Here is a 23,424-nt window from a genome sequence, read left to right on the forward strand (position 1 = left end):
CTGGACCGGCTGACGGCAGCCGACGTGACTTCAGCCCGCTGTCTACTAAAAACGGGTCACGTGAGTGCAGAACAAACTGCAGATCTGTGATCCACAGAAAAAGTACAGCCAAACAAGCTGTGGCTGTACTACTTTAACCACTTACAGAGACCCCCACTGTCATTGTACCTTAGTACTTTGACATAATATCAGAGTTATGGCAGCAGATGGCTACCATAAACCCGGTATATTCTTAAAGCGGGAGTCCGCCGGGACTCCGCGTTTTTTTTTTTTTAAAAGCCAGCAGCTACAAATACTGCAGCTGCTGACTTTTAAAATAGTGACACTTACCTGTCCAGCGCGCCCGCGATGTCGGCACCCGAAGCCGATCTCTCGATAGTCTCTCGGGTGCTGCCGCTGCCATCTTGGGTATGGGAATCAGGAAGTGGAGCCTTTCGGCTTCATTTCCCGGTTCCTTACTGCGCATGCTCGAGTCGCTCTGCGCAATAAGAATGGTCCCCGCTGTCTCTGGGATCTGTGTGTTTCCCAGCAGGCAGCGGGGGGACTTTCGGAAAGGGGCACCCCTTTCCGCAGAGAGCTATCCCGGAAGTGGGTGCAGATACCTGTACTGTACAGGTACCTGCACCCCCCTCCCCCCCTGAAAGGTGCCAATTGTGGCGCCGGGGGGGGGGAGGGTTCCGATGAGCGGAAGGTCCACTTTAGGGTGGACCTCCGCTTTAAAGAGCATCCGCTAAGATAAAAGTGGTCTCAACGGTGGAATCGCCATGAGATCACTTTTATCAGAGGTGCCACTCACCACACTCTGGTTGTCTCTTGCCGCTTGCTGGCAGGGACAATAGAGTCCTCTCCAGACATAGAGAGCTTAGTAATGGGTATGCGGCGGCAGCAGCGGTAAAGAAAACAGATTTATGACGAGGTCGGGGCTTTAAAAAAAAACAAAACAAACATCTTCTAAAAAAGGAGGGTATATTGGAATTTTACTATTATATACAAAATGTTTATCATGACTCCCCCCCAAAAAAAACAATTCAAACACAGATCAAGTATTCATACATAACTGTTTACTTCAATAAACTGTTCTGTAAAAGCTTTAAATCGCATCATATAAAAATATACAATAGCAAGGTAAGAGGGAGGGGGGAAAAGGGGAAAAAAAAAAAAAAAAAAAGACATTCCAAGTCTTAAATCATTCTGATAAAGAAATACCTTCTTTTTCTAAAAGTTGTTCAATATAAAAAAAAAAAAGGGAACTCAATTCTGCAGCAATGTTTAATAAAGAATTGGCATTAAAGAAAAATGACCCTAAAAAAGGGCTTGTCCACTTTTTCGTGTGCCAGTTCTGTCTCCCGGGACAGTAGCAGAGTAGAAAAACACTCTACACATCTCCACCGGGTGACCATAAAATGGTAGGAGCTCAAGAAGCATCACCGATTGGTCAGAATAAGCAAAAATGTTATGTGGGCACCCAGCCACCTGCTTTTTATATGTTAACTAAATTTTCTTGTAAAGTCACATTACTACTTCAAATTAACAATGAAACTGGAAACTCACCACAATTAAAAAGGTGGTATAACAAAAAGATACAATTTATATGATAAAGTGGACATGTCCTTTAAGAAATCTCCATACCTCCCTATAATATCCAAGCAGAAGAGATCAGGTTATATTTTTCATTAAATGGCAAAGCATCTTGGACTTACAGGCACACCATGCGATGTGTTGGTGGTACCCAAATGTGTCAAAAAAACACGCGTTTCCAATAAAAAAAAAGCGGGGGCATTCCAAAGTGTTGTAACCCATAGCAGCCAATCAGGATTAAATGCTGTAATCAAGCCCCTACATTAGCAATTCTGATTGGTTACTATTAGATTACAGCATTTAAAAACAGGTCTACTTGCACCTTACACAAGCACCCCCCCCCCCCCCCCCCCCCTCTTCATACTATGGCAGGAACAATGGTGTTCTAAAAAAGGGAGTTGATTCTCGCCAATACTCTATTAAACGGAGATTGTTGTGCTCCTCACATAGAACATGCAGATATCGGCTCCGCTGAGCTCAGGCGGGAGAGGTAGACGGCACAAATTCTGGGGACTCCTGGCAATCATCACTCTTTCAAGGAGAAATATCGGCGTAAAAATAAGTTGCCATACATATATAAAAAAAAATAAAGTCTTAAAGGGTTTTGGAGACTCCGGATCATTTCTTCTGTTTCGGTGGAGGCCTGCAACAAAGAACAAAAAGGAAATTAAGTTGGGGGAAAAGAGTATTATACAATCATATATTGAGAGTAGCGCTGACCTGTGTATGGGGTTTAGAGGTTGTCTTAAGGAATGTAAAGATCCTGACAGCAATAGGCATGACACATGTACTCTATGGAGAGGTCTGGAATCTATAAGACCCCAAAACCCCTCCTCTGCCCTTAAAAGCATTCAAAACACCAAGATCCGTGTGTGCGTACGCTTTTGATTTTTGAAAATGTCGCAGTTTACTTCCTGGTAACCAGGAAGTGATATCAGGTCATCGCTTCCAGGTTACCATAGCCAACCCCAGTCTTTGTTCGGCTCTCTGATCAGCCAGCGGAATTCGAGATCCCGGTAAAGTGGCGGAAGTTGGAGGGGGAGGGAGGTATAACCACTTGAACTCTAGCGATATACGGGTACAGCGCTGGGCATGCGATGGTTAATAACCTAGCTGCTCATTTCTAACCTTGTGTAATGTCAGAAGTACCCAGTTCATGCTTTGCTCCATCACACCCACCTGTAGATGCCGACCACCACTGCGTGGTCCCTCTCATACGGCTCCAGGGTCAGCTGCTCCTGGGGCTTCATGTTCTCCTGCTGCATCTTCTTCACTTCCGATGCAAAAACGGCTTCTGGAGCCGCCGTCGAGTCAATGCAATTTGCCTAAGGAAAAAAAAAAAAAAGAAGATGCTTTTGTGATCAAATGAAACTATTACAGAAAAAAAAAAAAAAATTGGACAATCTTGATAGACCTAAAGGTTTGAACCCCTGTCAAGTTTTTGCCGTGTTCCCAATAAAGAGATTCTCTGTCTTGGTGACTGTCATCTCCCCTTGCTTCCTGTCATGTTTAAAGGAGTTGTAAAGGCAGAAGGTGCATTCTTTGGCCTCCCCAGCAACCCCCCCCCCCCCCCAACTCTCTACAGCAGGGGTCTCAAACTAGCGGCCCTCCAGCTGTTGCGACACTACAAGTCCCATGAAGCATTGACTCCCACAGGCAGAGGCATGATGGGACTTGTAGTATCACAACAGCTGGGGGGCCACCAGTTTGAGACCCCTGCTCTACAGCAATGTCCACGTGTCTTAGCTCATCCTGGACTCTCCCTGATTGGCTGAGACGGCAGCGGCGCCAGACTCCAAAGTCAGTTAGCCAATCAGAGGAGAGGAGGGGAGGGGGGCAGGGCTCAGTGCCTCAATGTATACACAGAGCTGTGACTACACTTGGGTGCCCCCATAGCAAGCTGCTTGCTGCGGGGGGCACTCAACAGGAGAGAGGGGCCAGGAACAACGAAGAGGGACCCGAGAAGAGGAGGGTCCGGCCTTCTCTGTGCAAATCCCACTGCACAGATGAGGCAAGTATAAGTATTTTTTATTTAAAGGCGAGACTTTACAATCACTTTAAAGTGGAAGTAAACTCCCCTATCATTTTCAGCCAAGGAAGCTGCCATCTTTGCCTCTGTTTAATCTTCGACTGCTATGGTGCTGCCCATGTGATTTGTTATGACACCAGCCATTGGATGGCTTGATAGTTTGGCTGAGAGCACTGCCAATGTGCAGTTAGCATTCCTGGCATGCCTTTTTTTTAAACTGTTTAAATCGATGGGTTTACTTCCACTTTAAGGGCAGGATATTAAAGGAATCTTCTATTCGGGACACAAAGAAAAACTACCTTTCCTATACTCCCATCTTCACCCACCACCCAAAAAAAATAAAAATATATATAGGTTTGGCTTTACATAAACTTTAAAAAGAGAACCTGTACTTTCAACAGCAACAAGTTCACTCTCAAGCAACTGAAGCTTAAAAAAAAAAAAAAAAAAAAAAAATGAAATCATTGTTCCTACAAATGATAGAATGTTTTCTCTCCAGAAGGCAGCAAGGCCGGACTCCTGAATTGCTAAAGCCAGAATCTTCACATCCAAGCTCCATGGTGTGTCAGCTACCCGCTGGCCCCGGTCACTACCAATGTCCTGTAGTGGCTTTAGAGGCCCAATGCAGGAAACACACCATGCACCTGAGGAACACAGGCAGCTGTCACCAGAAGAAGTGTAGGTATGAGGTTACAATCATATTGAAAGTATAAAAGCGCCGAGAAGTTGCCTCCCACTTCTTCAGGGTTGTTGGTACTCGCTTAAGGAGGTGGGTGGGCTTCCGTGGTGGTACCCAAATTTCTTGCAATGGCAAAGTGTGTGCCTGAGATAATGCAAAGGCCGAAAAGCTTTGCATTATCTCAATCCGGCATTCTGTCATTGCAAAAAATCCACGTACCACTACAGAGCCCACCCACCTCCGTAAGCGAGTACCAACAGCCCTGAAAAAGGGGGATGCAACTTCTCCAAAAGGCGTTGGCTCAGGCTGAACGTGTTTATACCCTAAATGATTGTAACCTCATACTAGAAGTTGCATCATTCCAGACACATGGTGCCCCCCCCCCCCCCTCCAAATCCAAGCACTGTTTCACGACTCGGCTCTGTCATACTAGTAAGGTAGCAGCCCAAGCCCATTGTGAAGTTCAGCTACCCAACATCAAGTCTTATTGAAGAATGCCGCCCCCCCCCCCGTCCCCCCCTTTTGTACTAACCTTTATAGATATGACAAAATGGCCGCCATTCTTCAGGAAATTGTGGGCGTTTAAGGCTACAATTCTGGTCTGATCTGGCTGCGCAACATCGGCGAAAACGACATCGACCATTCCTGGGAAGATGATGGGTTTGAGATTTAGTTATGGTGAAAGACTACAATTGTGAACAGGTTGAAGAACTGACAAGACATAGCAACATGCATCACGATGCAACCGTTACCTAGCAACATGCGGTATTTGTGGGGGTGCCTGGCGTCCTCGATAATAGGGATGATGTTTGTGCGCTTTTTGGCTACGTTGATGAGATCGCGGCCCGATCGGTGAGAGAACTCCACAGCGTAGACCAGGCCTTCCTGCCAAGCAGAACATTGACACACAATGAGCAAGAGCGGGATTTTATACTAGACCGTCTAAACAAATTGCTGGGGTGAAGATTCCTTGAAGTACGAACAATCTGAATACTTACTGGGCCAACCAGGTCAGAAACATGGGATACGGTGGTTCCAGAAGCAGCTCCCAGATATAAGACTTTAGCACCGGGCTTTATGTGGATCTGATCAACGCCACCCAAGATGGCGGCTGCCAACTTCGATCTGAATGGATTCCAGGTTCTGTACTCAATCTTTGTTTCTCCCTCCTGCAGAGTTTAGAAGAAGATCAGGTCAGCCTAGCTGTATCATATCCTTACCTATACCAACATTAGGAGTGGATGCCTACAACTAATAGAATAACCCCAAGGAGATACACAAAAATAGAAGATAGACTCATTGCGCAACATTCGTTTAACCACTTGCCGACCGCTGATTTACATCTGCATAATAGCACAGGTATGCAAAAGGGAGTACCAGTATGTGCTTTTGTATTTCCTGCCTAGCGGGCACACACCTGCCGCACGCCCCTGGAGCATGCCCACCGGTCCCCCACACTCGTTCGCCGGTGGCCTGCGATTGCAAGGAGAGGCAGAGCGGGGAGATGTAAACAAGGCATTTCCCTGCCTAGCAAAGTGACGGATCTACTGCTCTCAGTGATCTGTCATGTTCTAGTGAGCCCATCCCCTTACAGTTAGAACAGGCCTAGAGAACACACTTAACCCTTTGATTGCCCCCCCCAGTTTCATAGTTAGTAAGGTTGAATAAAGCACCAGTCCATCCAGTTCAACCTGAGCGAGTGTCTACAACCATCCCTATCCCTGTACATTGCACACTCACATCGGTCCCTACCCTCAAGGAGCCCACAATCCAAGGTCCCCATTCATATACTAGGGCCAATTTTAGACAGAAGACAATTAACCTACCTGCATGTCTTTGGAGTGTTAACCTCTTCCCTGCCAGTGTCATTTATACAGTAATCAGTGGCTATTTTTTAGCTCTGATCACTGTATAAAATGTCAATGGTCCAAAAATGGCCTCAAAAGTGTCTGTCCGGCACAAAAATCACAGACCACCACCATTACTAGTAAAAAAAATTAAAAAGCCATAAATCTATACCCTGTTTTGTAGACGCTACACTTCACTTACTGTGATTTTTTTTACCAAAAAATGTTTTGTTTATTTTTTTGGAAGATATTTAAAAATAAAGTAAAAAAAACTGGAGTTAGTACTTACCGGTAACTCCTTTTCCGGTGGTCTTCCAGGACAGCCCTTGAGAGATGGAGCTCCTCCCATCGACACAGGAAACACATTGCCACAGTTCAAAAGGCGGTCCCTCAGGTCCCTGGTCAGTCATTCACCAAGAACCGAAGGATGGAACTGAAAAACATATAAACCATAACAGGTAATAACATTAGTACATCACTACAATCAAATAAAGGGTGGGATCGTGCTGTCCTGGAAGACCACCGGAAAAGGAGTTACCGGTAAGTACTAACTCCAGTTTTCCCAAGTGTTCTTCCAGGACAGCCCTTGAGAGGATCCCCAAGTACTTACCAGATTAGGGGGGGACCACGGCCTGGAGGACTTTCCTCCCAAAGGCCTGATCCTGACTAGACATTAAGTCCAGTCGGTAATGCCTTGTAAAGGTGGAAAAGCTTGACCATGTGGCTGCTTTACATACCTGCTCCGGGGTGGCACCAGCTCTTTCTGCCCAGGATGCAGACAACGCTCTTGTTGAGTGAGCTTTAACACCCTCAGGAGGATCTCTATTCAAGGCCTTATACCCCTCTGCTATAGCTAGCCTAATCCATCTAGCTATGGTTACTTTTGAAGCTTTCTGTCCCCTACGCTGTCCGGAAAAAAGGACAAAAAGGGAGTCTGAGATTCTGAATGGATTTGTTATTTTAAGATATTCTAGAATACACCTCCTCACATCCAATAAATGAAAACGTTCCTCTTTCTCATTTGCTGCATTTTGACAAAATGAAGGGAGGACAATATCTTGGGACCTATGGAAACTAGATGCTACCTTTGGTAAGAACCCAGGGTCTGTCTTTAGAATGACTCTGTCTTCTAGGATCTGTAGGAATGGTTCCCTGATGGAAAGTGCTTGGATTTCACTGACCCTACGGGCTGAAGTGATTGCCACCAGGAGAACTGTCTTAAAGGTAATAAGCCTTAGGGAGGCCTCTGAGATAGGCTCAAAGGGTGACCCCAAGAAAGCTTTTAGCACAACTGCTAAATCCCAGGATGGGACTTTTGTGATTCTGACTGGCTTGCGTCTAGCGACTGCCTTACAGAATCTAGCGACAAAAGGATTTTCCTGTAAGCGTTCATCTAGGTATACACTTAAGGCAGCTATCTGTACTTTAATAGTACTTAGGGTTAAACCCTTGTTTACACCTTCCTGTAAAAACTGTAGAATATTAGCCGTATTTATGTCCCGGCCATTCAGCCAGCTATTGAATTTTTTCCAGACTTTTTTGTAAATAGCTCTCGTGACTGGTTTGCGACTCTGTAGTAAGGTCGCAATTACCTCGTCTGACAGGCCCTTACTCCTTAAGATTTCCTCCTCAGTAACCACGCTGACAGCTTCAGTGTGGCGACCTGCGGATGGTAAAGAGGTCCCTGCGACAGGAGGTCCTGTCTGTAGGGAAGTCTTAGAGGCGGACACTCTGTCAATTGTAGCAACGTTGTGAACCACGGTCTCCTGGGCCAAAAAGGTGCTACTAGAATCAAACAGGTTTTTTCCTTGAGGAATCTTGCTAGGACCCTCGGAATGAGATGAAGAGGGGGAAATGCATACGCCAGACTGAAAGTCCATGGAGTTTGCAAGGCATCTACCGCCAGGGGTTGATCTCCTGGGTTTAGCGAGAAAAAATTGGGAACCTTTGCATTTTTCTTGCTCGCAAAAAGGTCTACCTCTGGTTCTCCCCAGTGAGCTGTTATGAGATTGAATGCCTCTGGGTGTAAGGACCATTCTTGGTTCGAAATCCTCTGTCGACTCAAGAAGTCCGCCTTGTTGTTCAGCTCCCCTTTCAGGTGAACTGCAGAAATGGATTCCAGATTGGCTTCTGCCCACTGGAGAATGCGTCTGGCTACCAACATCAAACGAGGACTTCTGGTTCCTCCTTGTTTGTTTATGTATGCTACAGCCGTCGTATTGTCTGAACGGACTTGTAGATGGTGACCCTGTATTGCGGGGTGGAAAGCTAGAACAGCTCTCAGGATTGCTGTTAGTTCTTTCCAATTGGAAGAGAAACATTTCTCCTCCGGGGTCCACTTGTCCTGGACCCAGCTTGAGCCTAGGTGGGCTCCCCAGCCCCAACTGCTCGCATCCGTTGTTAGTGTTGAAGTGATAGGAAGGACCCAATGAACCCCTTTGTTTAGGTTCTCCCTGTCCTTCCACCACCAGAGGGAGCGTTTTACCCTTGAGGGGATCGATACCTCCTCCTCCAGATCTCTGCCTTTTAATTGTTCTAACAGAAAACCCTGAAGTTCTCTTTGATGGAACCTGGCCCATTGTACGGCTGGAATGGCTGCCGTCATAAGACCTAAGACCGACATTACTTCCCTCACCGTACACTTGGGGCTGCATTGAAGAAAAGATATTCTCTGCCACAGATTCAAAATCTTTTCTTCCGGCAGTATAATTTTCTGATCTACAGACTTGATCCAGTACCCCAGATACAGGATCTCCTGTGTTGGGGTTGTCTTGGATTTCTCCTGACTGACAATCCACCCTAATCGACTCAGACTGAGTTGAGTCAATTCTAGGTCCTGAGAAAGACGACTCTCTGAGTGGGCTGTTAGGAGCAGATCGTCTAGGTAGGGGATAATTGAGACTGATTGAAGCCTCAGAGGAACTAAAGCCTCTCCGAGAACCTTGGTAAAGATTCTCGGAGAGGATGATAGACCGAAGGGAAGTGCTCTGCACTGAAAGTGGTAAACCTTTGTGTCTATCTGCACTGCCATCCGAAGGAATTTCTGGCATTCCTCCCTTATTGGAATGTGCAGATAAGCATCCCTTAGGTCCAGGGTTGCCATAAATGTCTCTTTCTGCAGGAGATTCTTTATGGAATAAATGGACTCCATCCGAAATCTCTTGTAACGGATGGAGCGATTCAGTGGACGGAGGTTCATAATTAGTCTGAATCTCCCTGACGGTTTTCTTACCACAAAGATGTGCGAGTAAAAACCGTCCCCTTGTTCCTGAATAGGGACTGGTGTCAATACTTCTTGATCTACCATTTCCCCTATTAGTAAAGGTAAGGCCCTGGCCTTTTCTGAGTGACTTGGAAGCTTTGTCACCAGAAACTTGGAAGGAGGGTTGCTGTGAAATTCCAGCGCATGACCCCTTTTTATTATGTTTAAGACAAACTCGTTCGAGGTTGTCTCTTCCCATTGAGGAAGAAATTTGCTTAATCTTCCTCCCACAGGAACCCTGACGTCACTGGGGTTTGGGATCCTGATTGGGGCGGCTAAACAGTATGCCCCCTTTTCCTTTCCCTTTATGTCCCGACCAATGTTTTTTGGGGGTTGAACTCTTCTCTGATTTAGAGGGTTCCTTAAAGGGACGAAAAATTTTTCTTTGAAAATTTTTCTTTTTTGCAGGAAAGGTTTTCTTTTTGTCCGCCGTCCTTTCTAAGGCGGAGTCTAATTCAGGCCCGAAGACTAAGTCTCCTGTAAAAGGGACGCTGCACAGGCGGGTTTTAGACGCCGTGTCTCCCCCCCAGGTTTTCATCCATACTGACCTCCTTGCTGCCACTGAAAGTGCTGCAGATTTAGCCGTAAATTTAACGGAGTCCGTGGAGGCGTCAGAGATGAAACTGGTGGCCTTAAAAAGCATAGGGAAAGATTTCAAAAGCTCCCCCCTAGGAGTGCCTGCCTTTAAGTGTTCTTGTAGTTGCGATAACCAGAACTCCAGGTTTCTAGCTACACAGGAAGTGGCTAGAGCTGGTTTTAAGCCTGCCATAGAGGCATCCCAGGCCCTCTTTAAGACAATGTCTGTTCTCCTGTCCATGGGATCTTTCAGGTGGCCCATATCCTCAAAGGCCAGATCAGCCTGCTTTGAGATTTTGGACAGAGGGGCGTCTAGTTTTGGATTTTTATTCCAGACCGCCTCTGGGCTCTCATCAAAAGGGAACCTTCTCTTAAGGGATTTAGGAAAGAAAACCTTCTTGTCTGGTTCAGACCACTCCTTAAGGACAAGGTCAGAAAGCACCTTATGTATAGGAAAAACCCTTGCTTTCTTTTTCCCCAGAGCCTCATACATTTGATCATGTCTGGATAACTGAGTTTCTTCCTCCTCAATTTCCAGCGTATCATAGATAGCCCCCATTAGCTCATCTACTTCCTCGAGAGATAATCTATATTTTGAGGCTTTAGATGCTGCTTGATCCTCTTCCTGACCCGAGTCAGTGTCAGAGGATTCGGGGCTAATCAACGTGGGGCTAGGCTCCCTGACCATACGGGGCTCCCCTGAGCTGGGTGTTGTAAGGCATGGTGATGAGATTATAGTTGTTTTACTCGTGGAGGCAGCTGCAGCTGATCCCACGTCAGTGATTAACTCCCGGAGGGACTTAAAGGTCGACGCCATTTCCTCTTTAAAGGAGCCCAAAAACTTTGCTAAAGGGGAATCTGCCTCAGATTTAAGCAAGCTTGCAATGCATTGCTTGCATAGGGCTTTGTTAGAGCCAGAGGACAACCTATTCCCACAATTAGGACACTTTTTGCGGCCTGTCTTGTCTTCCCTTGGCATCTCTTTAGCCTGAAAATAAGAAGACAAAGGATTTCTTAGCGTCAGCACCATGTCCCTCTTAGAATCACCACTAACAAACAACCTCACTGTGAGTAAACCGCCACCGTGGGGTACTACAGGGCCCAGCCTACAAACACCACCACTCCACCAGAGTAATAGCATGCCCAGCAGCCTACCTGGGTTTGGCTGGTGCCTGTCTCCGCCGGAGTATCCTGGGGAATAGCCTCCATGGTCCCCCTCTGACGCTCCGAATCCCGCCGCTAATCCGGTATAGCTGGACGCTGGTCGGGCTTCACAGGCACAGCGCTGGCTCTCCCTCTCCTCCTTGTACCCTTAGAGACCCGGAAGTCTCGGCACGCAGTGATGACGCGGTTCCGCCGGAAGTGAACGCTCGGCGTCTCCGACCCCCTGCAACGAGGAGGGAAGATGGAAGGTTCCACTCACCACTCCTGGGGGAAACCGGCGTCATTCTGCCCCTGGCCACCTCGGCACTGGAAGGAGGAGGGTAACGGGTCTGCTCCGGTTCAGCTGGACGGTACCCGAGCCAAAGAAAAAAGGTATGGACCCAAACTGCAGCCATAAACCAGGACCCGGTCCCTTAGGCTTGCAGGTTCTCAGGCAGCCCCTGAGAGGGGCCTCCAGGTTCCTGGCAACATGTTCCTCCGACGGAGGAAACACAAATGACTGACCAGGGACCTGAGGGACCGCCTTTTGAACTGTGGCAATGTGTTTCCTGTGTCGATGGGAGGAGCTCCATCTCTCAAGGGCTGTCCTGGAAGAACACTTGGGAAATACTGCTCCCCCCCCCCCTCCAAATTTGACGCTTTTTTTGGTTTATAGCAAAAAACAAAAAAACAGGTGATCAAATACCACCAAAAGAAAGCTCTATTTGAGGGAAAAAATAAAAAGAGGGCGGCAATTTTGTTTGGGTTCAGCGGCGCACGACCGCACAATCGTCAGCTAAACGCAGTGGCAAATAAAAAAACCTCTGGTCGGGAAGGAATCCTTCCGGGGCTTAAGTGGTGAAAAGGCGCGCATGAGTTTATTAAAAGTTCTACTTACAACAGACACACACATATAGTGGAACCTTGGTTAACGAGCGTTTTGAAAGACCAGCAACTTTTTTTAAATTCTGACTCAGTTTGCGAGTGCTGTCTTGCAAAACGAGCGGATTTCAAACCAATGGTGTGTGCAGTACCGCATTTGGCCAGAAGTGCACGGGCCCTGATGACACTCAGAACGGTTCAGAGCTGTTCGGAATCACCGGGAAATACTCCGTTCCCGAGTTCAGCTGAGCTGTCCCGAGTCTCTAAGGCGCCCCCCGTGCAATATCTGCATGCAATGGAAGTCAATGCGGAACAAATTATCTTCTGCACAGGAGAGCTGCCCTGTAGCAGTAAAACTATGGGGGCGATCTTAAAGTGGTTAAAGAAAAGGTCTCATTCCTTCCCTCCCTCCATTTCCCTCTTCTAGCCCCCCAGGGGATTAAGTACATGTAGTACTTTGTCCTGTCTGTGCTGTAGAAGGCTAGTTATGTGGTCAGACAGCAGAATACCCTTCCCCATGGCCGCCAGACGAACGCAGCTAGCAAGCAGGTGGCTGCATTGATGGCAAGCGCTTGTCTCTGGTTCACAGCTTTCCAAGACAAGTACCGGCAAGAGCAATGCAGTGTGGAGCTTGCCTCAGGAAAGTGCTTGAAACGGTGGATGAGCGCCAGTTACCGATGTGGTCACCTGCTTGCTGGCTGTGTTGGACAGTCATATATTTGGGGGGGGAGGGGGAAAGAGAATAAAGTCCAGTCTAACCACTTTGCTAACTTTCTGCAGCATGTAGGACAGGGTAGGCAACCTGGGGTGCTCCAGCTGTTGCAGAACTACAAGTCCCATCATGCCTGTAGGAGTAAATTGTAACTGTCAGCCTTGCAGTGCCTCATGGGAAATGTAGTTCCACACCAGCTGAAGGGCCCCCAGGTTGCCTACCCCTGGAGGTAGAAAGATGGAACAAAGTGGGTGCAGAACACTGTAGAAAATAAGACTTCTTTAACTACATTTGAACAAAGCTGCTAACGTTCAGAATTAGGATTCCCCTTAGAAGGGTATGGTGGCTGTACTAATCCAAACGGCTTCCTTTCTACACACCTCCACCGACATCCTCTTCTCCCCATAGACTGATTCTCCAGGAACGAGATTCTTTGTCACCAGAGCGTCCTCCTTGCCTCTGCAGATGAACACACCTGCAACACAAAAAGTAGCGTCAGCAGCGGCCGGCGTGACTCGAGCCTTCAGGACGATGACCTGCATTGTACTACAGGATCCAGGCAATAGTGGAGGAGAAAAAAAAAAAAAAAAAAAGATAAAAATTTACCTTCATGTCTATGTGGTTCCACCACCACTTTCCTTCCTGCTCCGAATCCACCTCTTCCCCCGCCGCGGCCGCCTCCTCTTCCTCGAGGTCCGCCCCTTCCTGCATTGTAACATAACATTGTAAGTACATAAAAAAAAAAAAAAAAAAAAAAAAGACAGCGGAGTCCGGCAACACCTCCCCCAACATCATTTTCCTAACTGGATCATTCAGAAGGTTCACAAGTCTTCAAATTGCTTCTGGCACAGGCCATGTAGCCTCCCTGGCGGGATGATTATGTCAGATTTTTGCGTCTCAAAGCGGTACAATTGTTTTGCATAGAAATTTGGCATTTTATATTGTAGGCCTTCAATTCTTAGCAATAACACTTAAATCTGTCCAAATAAGAGTCTAATAGATATCCCGGGTATGATGACGTTTGAAACACAAAATCATAAATTATAATATAATTATAAAAAAAATATATATAATAAAATTAACTCTTCCCCCCCCCCCCCATTTTACTATCGCTCAATTCAGCAAGTGTTCCAATTTACTATCACTGTTTTCCAGCTGCTCTAAAACCACTTGACGTAAAAAGGACACTTCTTGGTTGCTATGGACAATCTCCAGTTTCCAGGCAGAAAAAAAAAAAAAAAGTATTTATCATATAACTGCATGCCGGGTATTGGACAAAAGGGATGTGAAATAGTTTCACAGTAATGTAATCTGTAAGATTACAGTGTACTGTATGTATCATTTTTCACTTTTTTGAATTTGCTGCCATGCTCCACCCCCCTGCGAGCGTCACAACGCACGGAACAGAGCAGGTTTGGGCAGAGCCCACAGACACAGTGGGGGGTGTTCACTGAAGGAAACTGCCGGATCATTAGGAGACCATAGGGCAGTGATGGGGAACCTTGGTACTCCAGATGTTTTGGAGCTACATTTCCCATGATGCTCATGCACACTGCAGTGTTGTGGAGCATCATGGGAAATGTAGTTCCAAAACATCTGGAGTACCAAGGTTCTCCATCACTGTCATGGGGTATTGTGCCCCCTGCAGGAGTAAGACGCCAAGTACAACCAAATGATTAGACCACCACTAAGGCTGAGCTCAGGCATGTTTGCGAGCTCCGCGTGGCGAGCCCGCCAGGAAGTCGGCACTTCACATCGCTAATCACAAGCAGTGAGACATTTCCCGATCTCTGCAGCCGCACATCAGGACAATGTCTCACGGCCTGGGATTAGCACTGTGCAGTGCAGACTTCCTGGCGGGCTCGCCACGCAGAGCTCGCAAACATGTCTGAGCTCAGCCTTAGTGGTGTTCTAATCATTTGGTTGTACTTGGCGTCTTACTCCTGCAAGAGGCACAATACCCCATGGCAGTGATGGAGAACCTTGGTACTCCAGATGTTTTGGAACTACGTTTCCCATGATGCTCCACTACACTGCAGAGTGCATGAGCATCATGCGTCACATCGTTCCAAAACATCTGGGGGTGCCAAGGTTCACCATCACTGTCCTATGGTCTCCTTATAATGATCCGGCAGTTTCCTTTCAATGAACAAAAGAGAAAACAAGCAATTTTAGTACAATCCCTTCTTTGCGGTGTCTTACCTCTGCCGCCACGATCACCAAATCCTCCTCTTCCGCCACGATCGCCAAATCCTCCTCTGCCGCCACGATCGCCAAACCCTCCTCTTCCACGTACTCCAAAACCGCCTCGGCCTCCGCGGTCACCGAACCCTCCTCGGCCTCCGCGGTCACCGAACCCTCGACCTCCACCTCTGGGACTGAATCCTGAAAGAATGGGAAGAAAAGTGAGACTTCTGGTCAACGCAAACCCTAAAACCACCGCAGGGTTCACCTCGGGCGTCTCCACCTGCAATGGATGCAAAGCCATATGGCCGGCAGCCTGATATCGATTTGCCTTCCCCGCCTCACCCCTCAGAAGGAAAGGACGGCACCGGGGGGGGGGGGGGGGGGGGGGATGGGAACCCCGTCTCGCCCCTCAGAGGGGAAGGACGGCACCAGGGGGGGGGAACCCTGTCTCGCCCCTCAGAGGGGAAGGACGGCACCAGGGGGGGGAACCCCATCTCGCCCCTCAGAGGGGAAGGACGGCACCAGGGGGGGGGGGGGGGAAGGACGGCACCAGGGGGGGGGGGGAACCCCGTCTCGCCCCTCAGAGGGGAAGGACGGCATGGGGGGAACCCCGTCTCCCCCACAGAAGGGAAGGACGGCACCGGGGGGGAACCCCGTCTCCCCCTCAGAAGGGAAGGACGGCACCGGGGGGGGGGGGGGGGGGGGGGGCGACGACCCCACCGTCTCCCCCCTCAGAAGGGAAGGACGGCACGGGGAGGAACCCCACCGTCTCCCCCCTCAGAAGGGAAGGACGGCACGGGGAGGAACCCCACCGTCTCCCCCCCTCAGAAGGGAAGGATGGCACGGGGAGGAACCCCACCGTCTCCCCCCCTCAGAAGGGAAGGATGGCACGGGGAGGGGGGAACCCCACCGTATCCCCCCCTCAGAAGGGAAGGATGGCACGGGGAGGGGGGGAACCCCACCGTCTGCCCCCTCAGAAGGGAAGGATGGCACGGGGAGGGGGGGAACCCCACCGTCTCCCCCCTCAGAAGGGAAGGATGGCACGGGGAGGGGGGGAACCCCACCGTCTCCCCCCTCAGAAGGGAAGGACGGCACGGGGAGGAACCCCACCGTCTCCCCCCTCAGAAGGGAAGGACGGCACGGGGAGGAACCCCACCGTCTCCCCCCCTCAGAAGGGAAGGATGGCACGGGGAGGAACCCCACCGTCTCCCCCCCTCAGAAGGGAAGGATGGCACGGGGAGGGGGGGAACCCCACCGTCTGCCCCCTCAGAAGGGAAGGATGGCACGGGGAGGGGGGGAACCCCACCGTCTCCCCCCTCAGAAGGGAAGGATGGCACGGGGAGGGGGGGAACCCCACCGTCTCCCCCCTCAGAAGGGAAGGATGGCACGGGGAGGGGGGGAACCCCACCGTCTCCCCCTCAGAAGGGAAGGACGGCGCGGGGGGGGGGGGGGGGGGGGAACCCCGTCTCGCCCCTCAGAAGGGAAGGACGGCATGGGGGGAACCCCGTCTCCCCCACAGAAGGGAAGGACGGCACCGGGGGGGGGGCCCCGTCTCCCCCACAGAAGGGAAGGACGGCACCGGGGGGAACCCCGTCTCCCCCTCAGAAGGGAAGGACGGCACCGGGGGGGGGGGGGGGGGGGGACGACCCCACCGTCTCCCCCCTCAGAAGGGAAGGACGGCACCGGGGGGGGGAACCCCACCGTCTCCCCCCTCAGAAGGGAAGGACGGCACCGGGGGGGGGGGGAACCCCACCGTCTCCCCCCTCAGAAGGGAAGGACGGCACCGGGGGGGGGGGGGGGGGGAACCCCACCGTCTCCACCCTCAGAAGGGAAGGACGGCACGGGGAGGAACCCCACCGTCTCCCCCCCTCAGAAGGGAAGGATGGCACGGGGAGGAACCCCACCGTCTCCCCCCCTCAGAAGGGAAGGATGGCACGGGGAGGGGGGGAACCCCACCGTCTGCCCCCCTCAGAAGGGAAGGATGGCACGGGGAGGGGGGGAACCCCACCGTCTGCCCCCTCAGAAGGGAAGGATGGCACGGGGAGGGGGGGAACCCCACCGTCTGCCCCCTCAGAAGGGAAGGATGGCACGGGGAGGGGGGGAACCCCACCGTCTCCCCCCTCAGAAGGGAAGGACGGCACGGGGAGGGGGGGAACCCCACCGTCTCCCCCCTCAGAAGGGAAGGACGGCACGGGGAGGGGGGGAACCCCACCGTCTCCCCCCTCAGAAGGGAAGGACGGCACGGGGAGGGGGGGAACCCCACCGTCTCCCCCCTCAGAAGGGAAGGACGGCACGGGGAGGGGGGGAACCCCACCGTCTCCCCCCTCAGAAGGGAAGGACGGCACGGGGAGGGGGGGAACCCCACCGTCTCCCCCTCAGAAGGGAAGGACGGCACGGGGAGGGGGGGAACCCCACCGTCTCCCCCTCAGAAGGGAAGGACGGCGCGGGGGGGGGAACCCCGTCTCGCCCCTCAGAAGGGAAGGACAGCGCGGGGGAACCCCATCTCGCCCCTCAGAAGGGAAGTACAGCGCGGGGGGAACCCCATCTCGCCCCTCAGAAGGGAAGGACAGCGCGGGGGGAACCCCATCTCGCCCCTCAGAAGGGAAGGACGGCGCGGGGGGAACCCCATCTCGCCCCTCAGAAGGGAAGGACGGCGCGGGGGGAACCCCATCTCGCCCCTCAGAAGGGAAGGACAGCGCGGGGGGAACCCCATCTCGCCCCTCAGAAGGGAAGGACAGCGCGGGGGGAACCCCATCTCGCCCCTCAGAAGGGAAGGACAGCGCGGGGGGAACCCCATCTCGCCCCTCAGAAGGGAAGGACGGCGCGGGGGGAACCCCATCTCGCCCCTCAGAAGGGAAGGACGGCGCGGGGGGAACCCCATCTCGCCCCTCAGAAGGGAAGGACAGCGCGGGGGGAACCCCATCTCGCCCCTCAGAAGGGAAGGACAGCGCGGGGGGAACCCCATCTCGCCCCTCAGAAGGGAAGGACAGCGCGGGGGGAACCCCATCTCGCCCCTCAGAAGGGAAGGACAGCGCGGGGGGAACCCCATCTCGCCCCTCAGAAGGGAAGGACAGCGCGGGGGGAACCCCATCTCGCCCCTCAGAAGGGAAGGACAGCGCGGGGGGAACCCCATCTCGCCCCTCAGAAGGGAAGGACAGCGCGGGGGGAACCCCATCTCGCCCCTCAGAAGGGAAGGACAGCGCGGGGGGAACCCCATCTCGCCCCTCAGAAGGGAATGACGGCACAGGGGGGGGGAACCCCATCTCCCCCTCAGAAGGGAAGGACGGCACAGGGGGGGGGAACCCCATCTCGCCCCTCAGAAGGGAAGGACGGCACAGGGGGGGGGAACCCCATCTCGCCCCTCAGAAGGGAAGGACGGCACAGGGGGGGGGAACCCCATCTCCCCCTCAGAAGGGAAGGACGGCACAGGGGGGGGGAACCCCATCTCCCCCTCAGAAGGGAAGGACGGCACCCCGTCTCGCCCCTCAGAAGGCGGCTAACGACTTGTCTCCCCGGCAGTTCCCGACCACTCATCCCCCAGGGGGGTACATAGGGAGTGCAGACTGTACATTGATATATGGGAGGAATATTTGGGGGCGGCCATAGATGTGAGATGTCGGTGGATCTGGGCCGTTCTGTGGACAGATCTCAGCTGAACATGCGTGTTTATACACCGGGGGTCTCTGGTATCCATCACATGGGGGAGGGATTGGATAATAGAATCCCTTTCCCAGATCGGTCAGCTGAGGATCGCCTGATGTCCCCATACACATACCATCAGACGGCTCGGGTTCATCTCATACAAAAGTAAATACACGAGGAATAGAGAGCGGACTATGATATAGAAAATCAGCTTCCTATTCCAAAGGACATTATATCCGGGGTCCCTGCGGCTGGGGGAGGGAAGCAGAGGACGGCCTGGCTCCCTTCGATGCCCGGGAATAGAGCTGGGAGCGCCCCCTCCGCACAGGCCTCACATCCCCGGCCTCTCCTCTCCCTGCACACGGGGACCCCCCCTCTCTGCTCTCCCCGCTGCACCACGTGCTCTCACCTGGCCTCATGTCTGCGTCCGCGCGACTCTCTCCGCGTTCACCAACTCAGCACGTGTCCGCTCTGCACAAGACCCAACAGCCTCCACGCCAAAAGGAAGAGGCGGGGCATGTGCAGGTGCGCCAAAGCGGCAAAAGGGCGGAAGTGGGCGGTAGACATTTTTGTTGTGGGCAAATTTCAAAAAAGGCGAAACTGATAGCCATTATTATCATTATCACAGTACCTTGGCAATGAGTTAAAAATAAATAAGGTCCATCCCTCCTTGAAGCACACACTGCAATGTGATTGTAAAATCTTATTTAGATCTGCGTGTGTAGTACAGGGGCCTGCCTGATTGGATACAAATTGGTTAATTTATGAAGCTCCTTCTATTACATAGTTTTGGCAAATCTCAATTGCTTGCAGACCTGTAGAGGGCTTCCACCTTTTCTTCAAGCCAAACCCGAACTCTTTGTTGGCGCGATGCGTGTTGTTTTTGTAGTATATAAAAGCCGCCGGTCACGGCGCGGCTCCTGAAGAAACGGCTCTAGCGGGCCATTTCTTCGGTGTGCTGATGATGTCTGTCCATGCAGGTTTAAGAGATATTCACAATACCTACAGGTAAGCCTTATTATAGGCCTTATTATAGGCTTGCCTGTAGGTACAAGTAGTGTAACAGGGTTTACAGCCACTTTAATCTTAGAGTGGCCCCACTCCTGAACACAATGCAGAATTCATGTAATCACATAAAAGCGACATTCTGCGTAGGTGTAATAAGAGCCCATGATGACGCACCCTTAGGCTGCGTTTACACATATGTGAATTGGATGTGGGCTTCTCTGCATCCAATTTTCATGATGTGATCGGAACCGGCTATCAATGGAGATGGTTCACACAGGGCTGATGTAGCCACGGTCTGCATACAAAAAGGGTCCTGTGCTTCTTTTGGTCTGATTCAGGTGCAAATTCAGGGAAAAAAATCAGACCTGATTTGCACCTGAACCAGTGAACACACGCACCAGACCCTGTGAAGCACCCGACCCCATGAGCCACCGACTCTGTGAGCCCCCCGCCCCAGTGAGCCGCCCGACCCCGTGAGCCACCCGGCCCCGTGAGCCACCCGGCCCCGTGAGCCACCCAACCCCGTGAGCCACCCGGCCCCGGGAGCCACCCGGCCCCGTGAGCCCCCTGAATCCGTGAGCCCCCCGACCCCGTGAGCCACCCCGACCCCGTGAGCCACCCCGACCCCGTGAGCCACCCCGACCCCGTGAGCCACTCGACCCCGTGAGCCCCCCGACCCCACGAACCACCAGACTCCATGAACAAACTCGCGGCCGCACGTATTGTGAACCCTGTCTCAGGGGTTGTACCTTTCACAGCCTGGGCTGTTAGTTGAATGATGCTGGATGTCATTCAATGTACTCAAAGGTATATTTTTATCATTTTTTCATACAAATAGAGTTTTCTATTAAAGCTCTATTGGTTAAAGCCCAAAAACCACTTCAATACTGGACACCAATTACTGGACTCAGGAGGACACAAACCTGTCAAAACCCGGACTGTACAGGTGGCAACCCTACTCCTGTACTACATAATTGTTGGTAGATCTAAACGAGATTGTACAATCAGATTGTATAGTGTATGCTTAGCATTAAACACAAAAATGTGTTCTTCACTGCAATGCATAATGTGTCCAGGGGCCTTTAAGTGTTACTAAACCCACAACAGTAAAATCAGTCTGTATATGCAGTAAAGCATGCTTGTTATATTCACTGTGGAACCTAAGGGGTTAATCCTCTGCATTGTGTAAAAAGGCTGTTTCATTCTGTCTTCTCTGATCTTCCCCTTCATCCATTGTCCCCAATCCATCTCCCGTTAGAACAGAGGCTAAGGGACACTCTGCACATGCTCAGTTTGCTAGAGTTTACTTGGAAGAGTACATGTGATAAGCGCAGGGCCAATCAGCACTGTCCAGACAGAAGACCAGGGGTCCTGCAGCCTCATAGGACAGTCAGAGAAGAATGAAAACTCCTCCTACAAGCTTTAACTAGACACTGACAGAAGTCACAAGACTGCTATATACTGCTGATGAGAAAAGGTACCTTTCTCAGTTTAGTTAGCAGTTTATATTTACTAAAATAATTGCATTTCCACGTTCTGTGTACTGTGGGAGACCAGATATAGTGAATGCAGAGCCCTGGGTTTAGCAACACTTTAAAGTCTATCTTAGCCCACAAACGTGTAGTACACTGTAGCTTACCAGACTTTAGATGTGGTGGTTGTATTTGTTTATTTTTTTATTTTGTTTTCCTTTATTTCCATCTGGTGCTCCTGCCAGTAATAAACTTCCTTTTCTAGGGTGACAACAGTCACTGTACTCTATCTATGGAGAAACAGCGTTGTCACTCTAGCCTGGATTTGGATTACAAACACCTCCTCCTCTCTTTCTTCTTCTTGTCCCATAGGGAAATCTTCTCAGCCTGAAAAAATAAAACAAATGCACCCGCCACTTCTAAGGATTGCTAATCTGTATACAGTATCTCACAAACTGAGTACACCCCTCACATTTATGTAAATATTTTCTTTTATCTTTTCATGTGACAACACTGAAGAAATGACACTTATCTACAATGTAAAGTAGTGAGTGTACAGCTTGTATAACAGTGTACATTTGCCGTCCCCTCAAAATAACTCAACACACAGCCATTAATGTCTAAACCGCTGGCAACAAAAGTGAGTACACCCCTAAGTGAAAATGTCCAATTTGGTCCCAATTAACCATTTTCCCTCCCCGGTGTCATGTGACTCGTTAGTGTTACAAGGTCTCAGGTGTGAATGGGGAGCAGGTGTGTTAAATTTGGTGTTATCGCTCTCACTCTCTCATACTGGTCACTGGAAGTTCAACATGGCACCTCATGGCAAAAAACTCTTTGAAGATCTGAAAAAAAGAATTGTTGCTCTAAATAAAGATGGTCTAGGCCAGGGGTGCCCAACCAGTGGCCCGGGGGCCACGTGTGGCCCACGGAGCCCTCTGATGTGGCCCACGACATCCTGCTCTGGGATGGCGAGTTGGCAAGCCCAGATTGCTGGTTGCCTACCCGCCATGCCATAGCATCAGTGTTGTGAATGAAGCCAGCGGTAGAGAAAGCAAGCAGCTGCGGGGCAGAGCTGTATACGCCAATGCTTCCTGTATAGCACCGGCTCCTGTCATAGGTGGAGTGATACCAAATGCACTCTGGCTGGGACAGCTAATTCATTACTAAAATCACAGTGTATATATGGACATATCTGTTCTGCAGTGGTTACTGGGCTGCTTTAAAACTGATCCACAGGTGTAGTGCAGAACACCTGCGGCTTACCTGCACTGAGCCATAGACTTCTGGTTTTACCTGCGGCTTTGGTGCACTTTCAGAACGTGCACCACACCTGCAGGATATGATAGAATTCTATGGCAAAGTACTAGTGATGCACCGAAATTTCAGCCGCCGAAACATATCGGCCGAAAATGCCCTTTTCGGCAATTTGCCGAAAGAGAAAAACGACCGATAATGGAGCCGAAAATGGGGCGTGGCCTGGGTGACGCCCATCATGGGGGGTGCATAGCGCAGGAGAGCCGCCTCCGCCGCCTGTTTGATCACAGCGCCCGGAACATCACAGCTTTCATTTCAATAGCTGTGTGTTCCCGGCCGCGCGCCGTCACACACAGCCCCTCCCCCTTGTCTGGGCACTTAGATAGACAGATAATCCGCAGGATTGGACGGATGATCTGTCTATCAAAGTGCCCGGACAAGGGGGAGGGGCTGTGTGTGACGGCGCGCGGCCGGGAACACACAGCTATTGAAATGAAAGCTGTGATGTTCCCGGCGCTGTGATCAAACAGGCGGCGGAGGCGGCTCTCTTCCCTGCACAGGCTGACTGCAATGGCACACACTGGCTGCAAAGAGGCACCACACTGGCTGCAAAGGGGCACCACACTGGCTGCAAAGGGGCACCACACTGGCTGCAAAGGGGCACCACACTGGCTGCAAAGGGGCACCACACTGGCTGCAATGGGGCACCACACTGGCTGCAATGGGGCCCACACTGGCTGCAATGGGGCACACACTGGCTGCAATGGGGCACACTGGCTGCAATGGGGGACACTGGCCTGCATGGGGGACACTGTCCTGCAATGGGGGACACTGGCCTGCAATGGGGATGCCTCCTGTACCACGTCCTCTGTCTCTGACCATCTCCTGCACCATGTCACCAGTCTGACCATCTTCTGTACCATGTCTCCAGTCTCTGACCATCTTCTGTACCATGTCCCCAGTCTCTGACCATCTTCTGTACCATGTCCCCAGTCTCTGACCATCTTCTGTACCATGTCCCCAGTCTCCGACCATCTTCTGTACCATGTCCCCAGTCTCCGACCATCTTCTGTACCATGTCCCCAGTCTCCGACCATCTTCTGTACCATGTCCCCAGTCTCTGACCATCTTCTGTACCATGTTCCCAGTC

The 23,424-nt window shown here is 51.1% G+C and overlaps 1 protein-coding gene across 1 annotated transcript; it reads right to left on the bottom strand.

Moving 5' to 3' along the window:
* Window positions 1-1,041: 1,041 nt before the first annotated feature.
* FBL (fibrillarin) lies at window positions 1,042-19,062 on the bottom strand. Its single transcript, XM_077456494.1, has 9 exons — window positions 18,947-19,062; window positions 14,911-15,093; window positions 13,315-13,413; window positions 13,089-13,183; window positions 5,285-5,455; window positions 5,039-5,171; window positions 4,819-4,931; window positions 2,758-2,903; window positions 1,042-2,221 (listed from the first exon to the last, which is right to left on the bottom strand). The coding sequence occupies exons 1-9, from the start codon at window positions 18,954-18,956 to the stop codon at window positions 2,197-2,199; spliced, it is 975 nt and encodes a 324-aa protein (XP_077312620.1). The 5' UTR covers window positions 18,957-19,062; the 3' UTR covers window positions 1,042-2,196.
* Between the last annotated feature and the right edge of the window lie 4,362 nt (window positions 19,063-23,424).

The sequence above is a fragment of the Lithobates pipiens genome, unplaced genomic scaffold, assembly GCF_037356315.1.
Source record: "Lithobates pipiens isolate NorthernLeopardFrog02 unplaced genomic scaffold, aLitPip1_a1.2 Scaffold_27, whole genome shotgun sequence".
Taxonomy (NCBI): Eukaryota; Metazoa; Chordata; class Amphibia; order Anura; family Ranidae; genus Lithobates; species Lithobates pipiens.

Excerpts from the sequence above, each read along its gene's own strand:
- FBL (XM_077456494.1), bottom strand. Across the intron at positions 5,172-5,284 it reads TTTCTGACCTGGTTGGCCCA|GAAGGCCTGGTCTACGCTGT; the intron begins GTAAGTATTCAG and ends TCTGCTTGGCAG. Across the intron at positions 2,904-4,818 it reads ATTTTGTCATATCTATAAAG|GCAAATTGCATTGACTCGAC; the intron begins GTTAGTACAAAA and ends TTTTTTCCTTAG.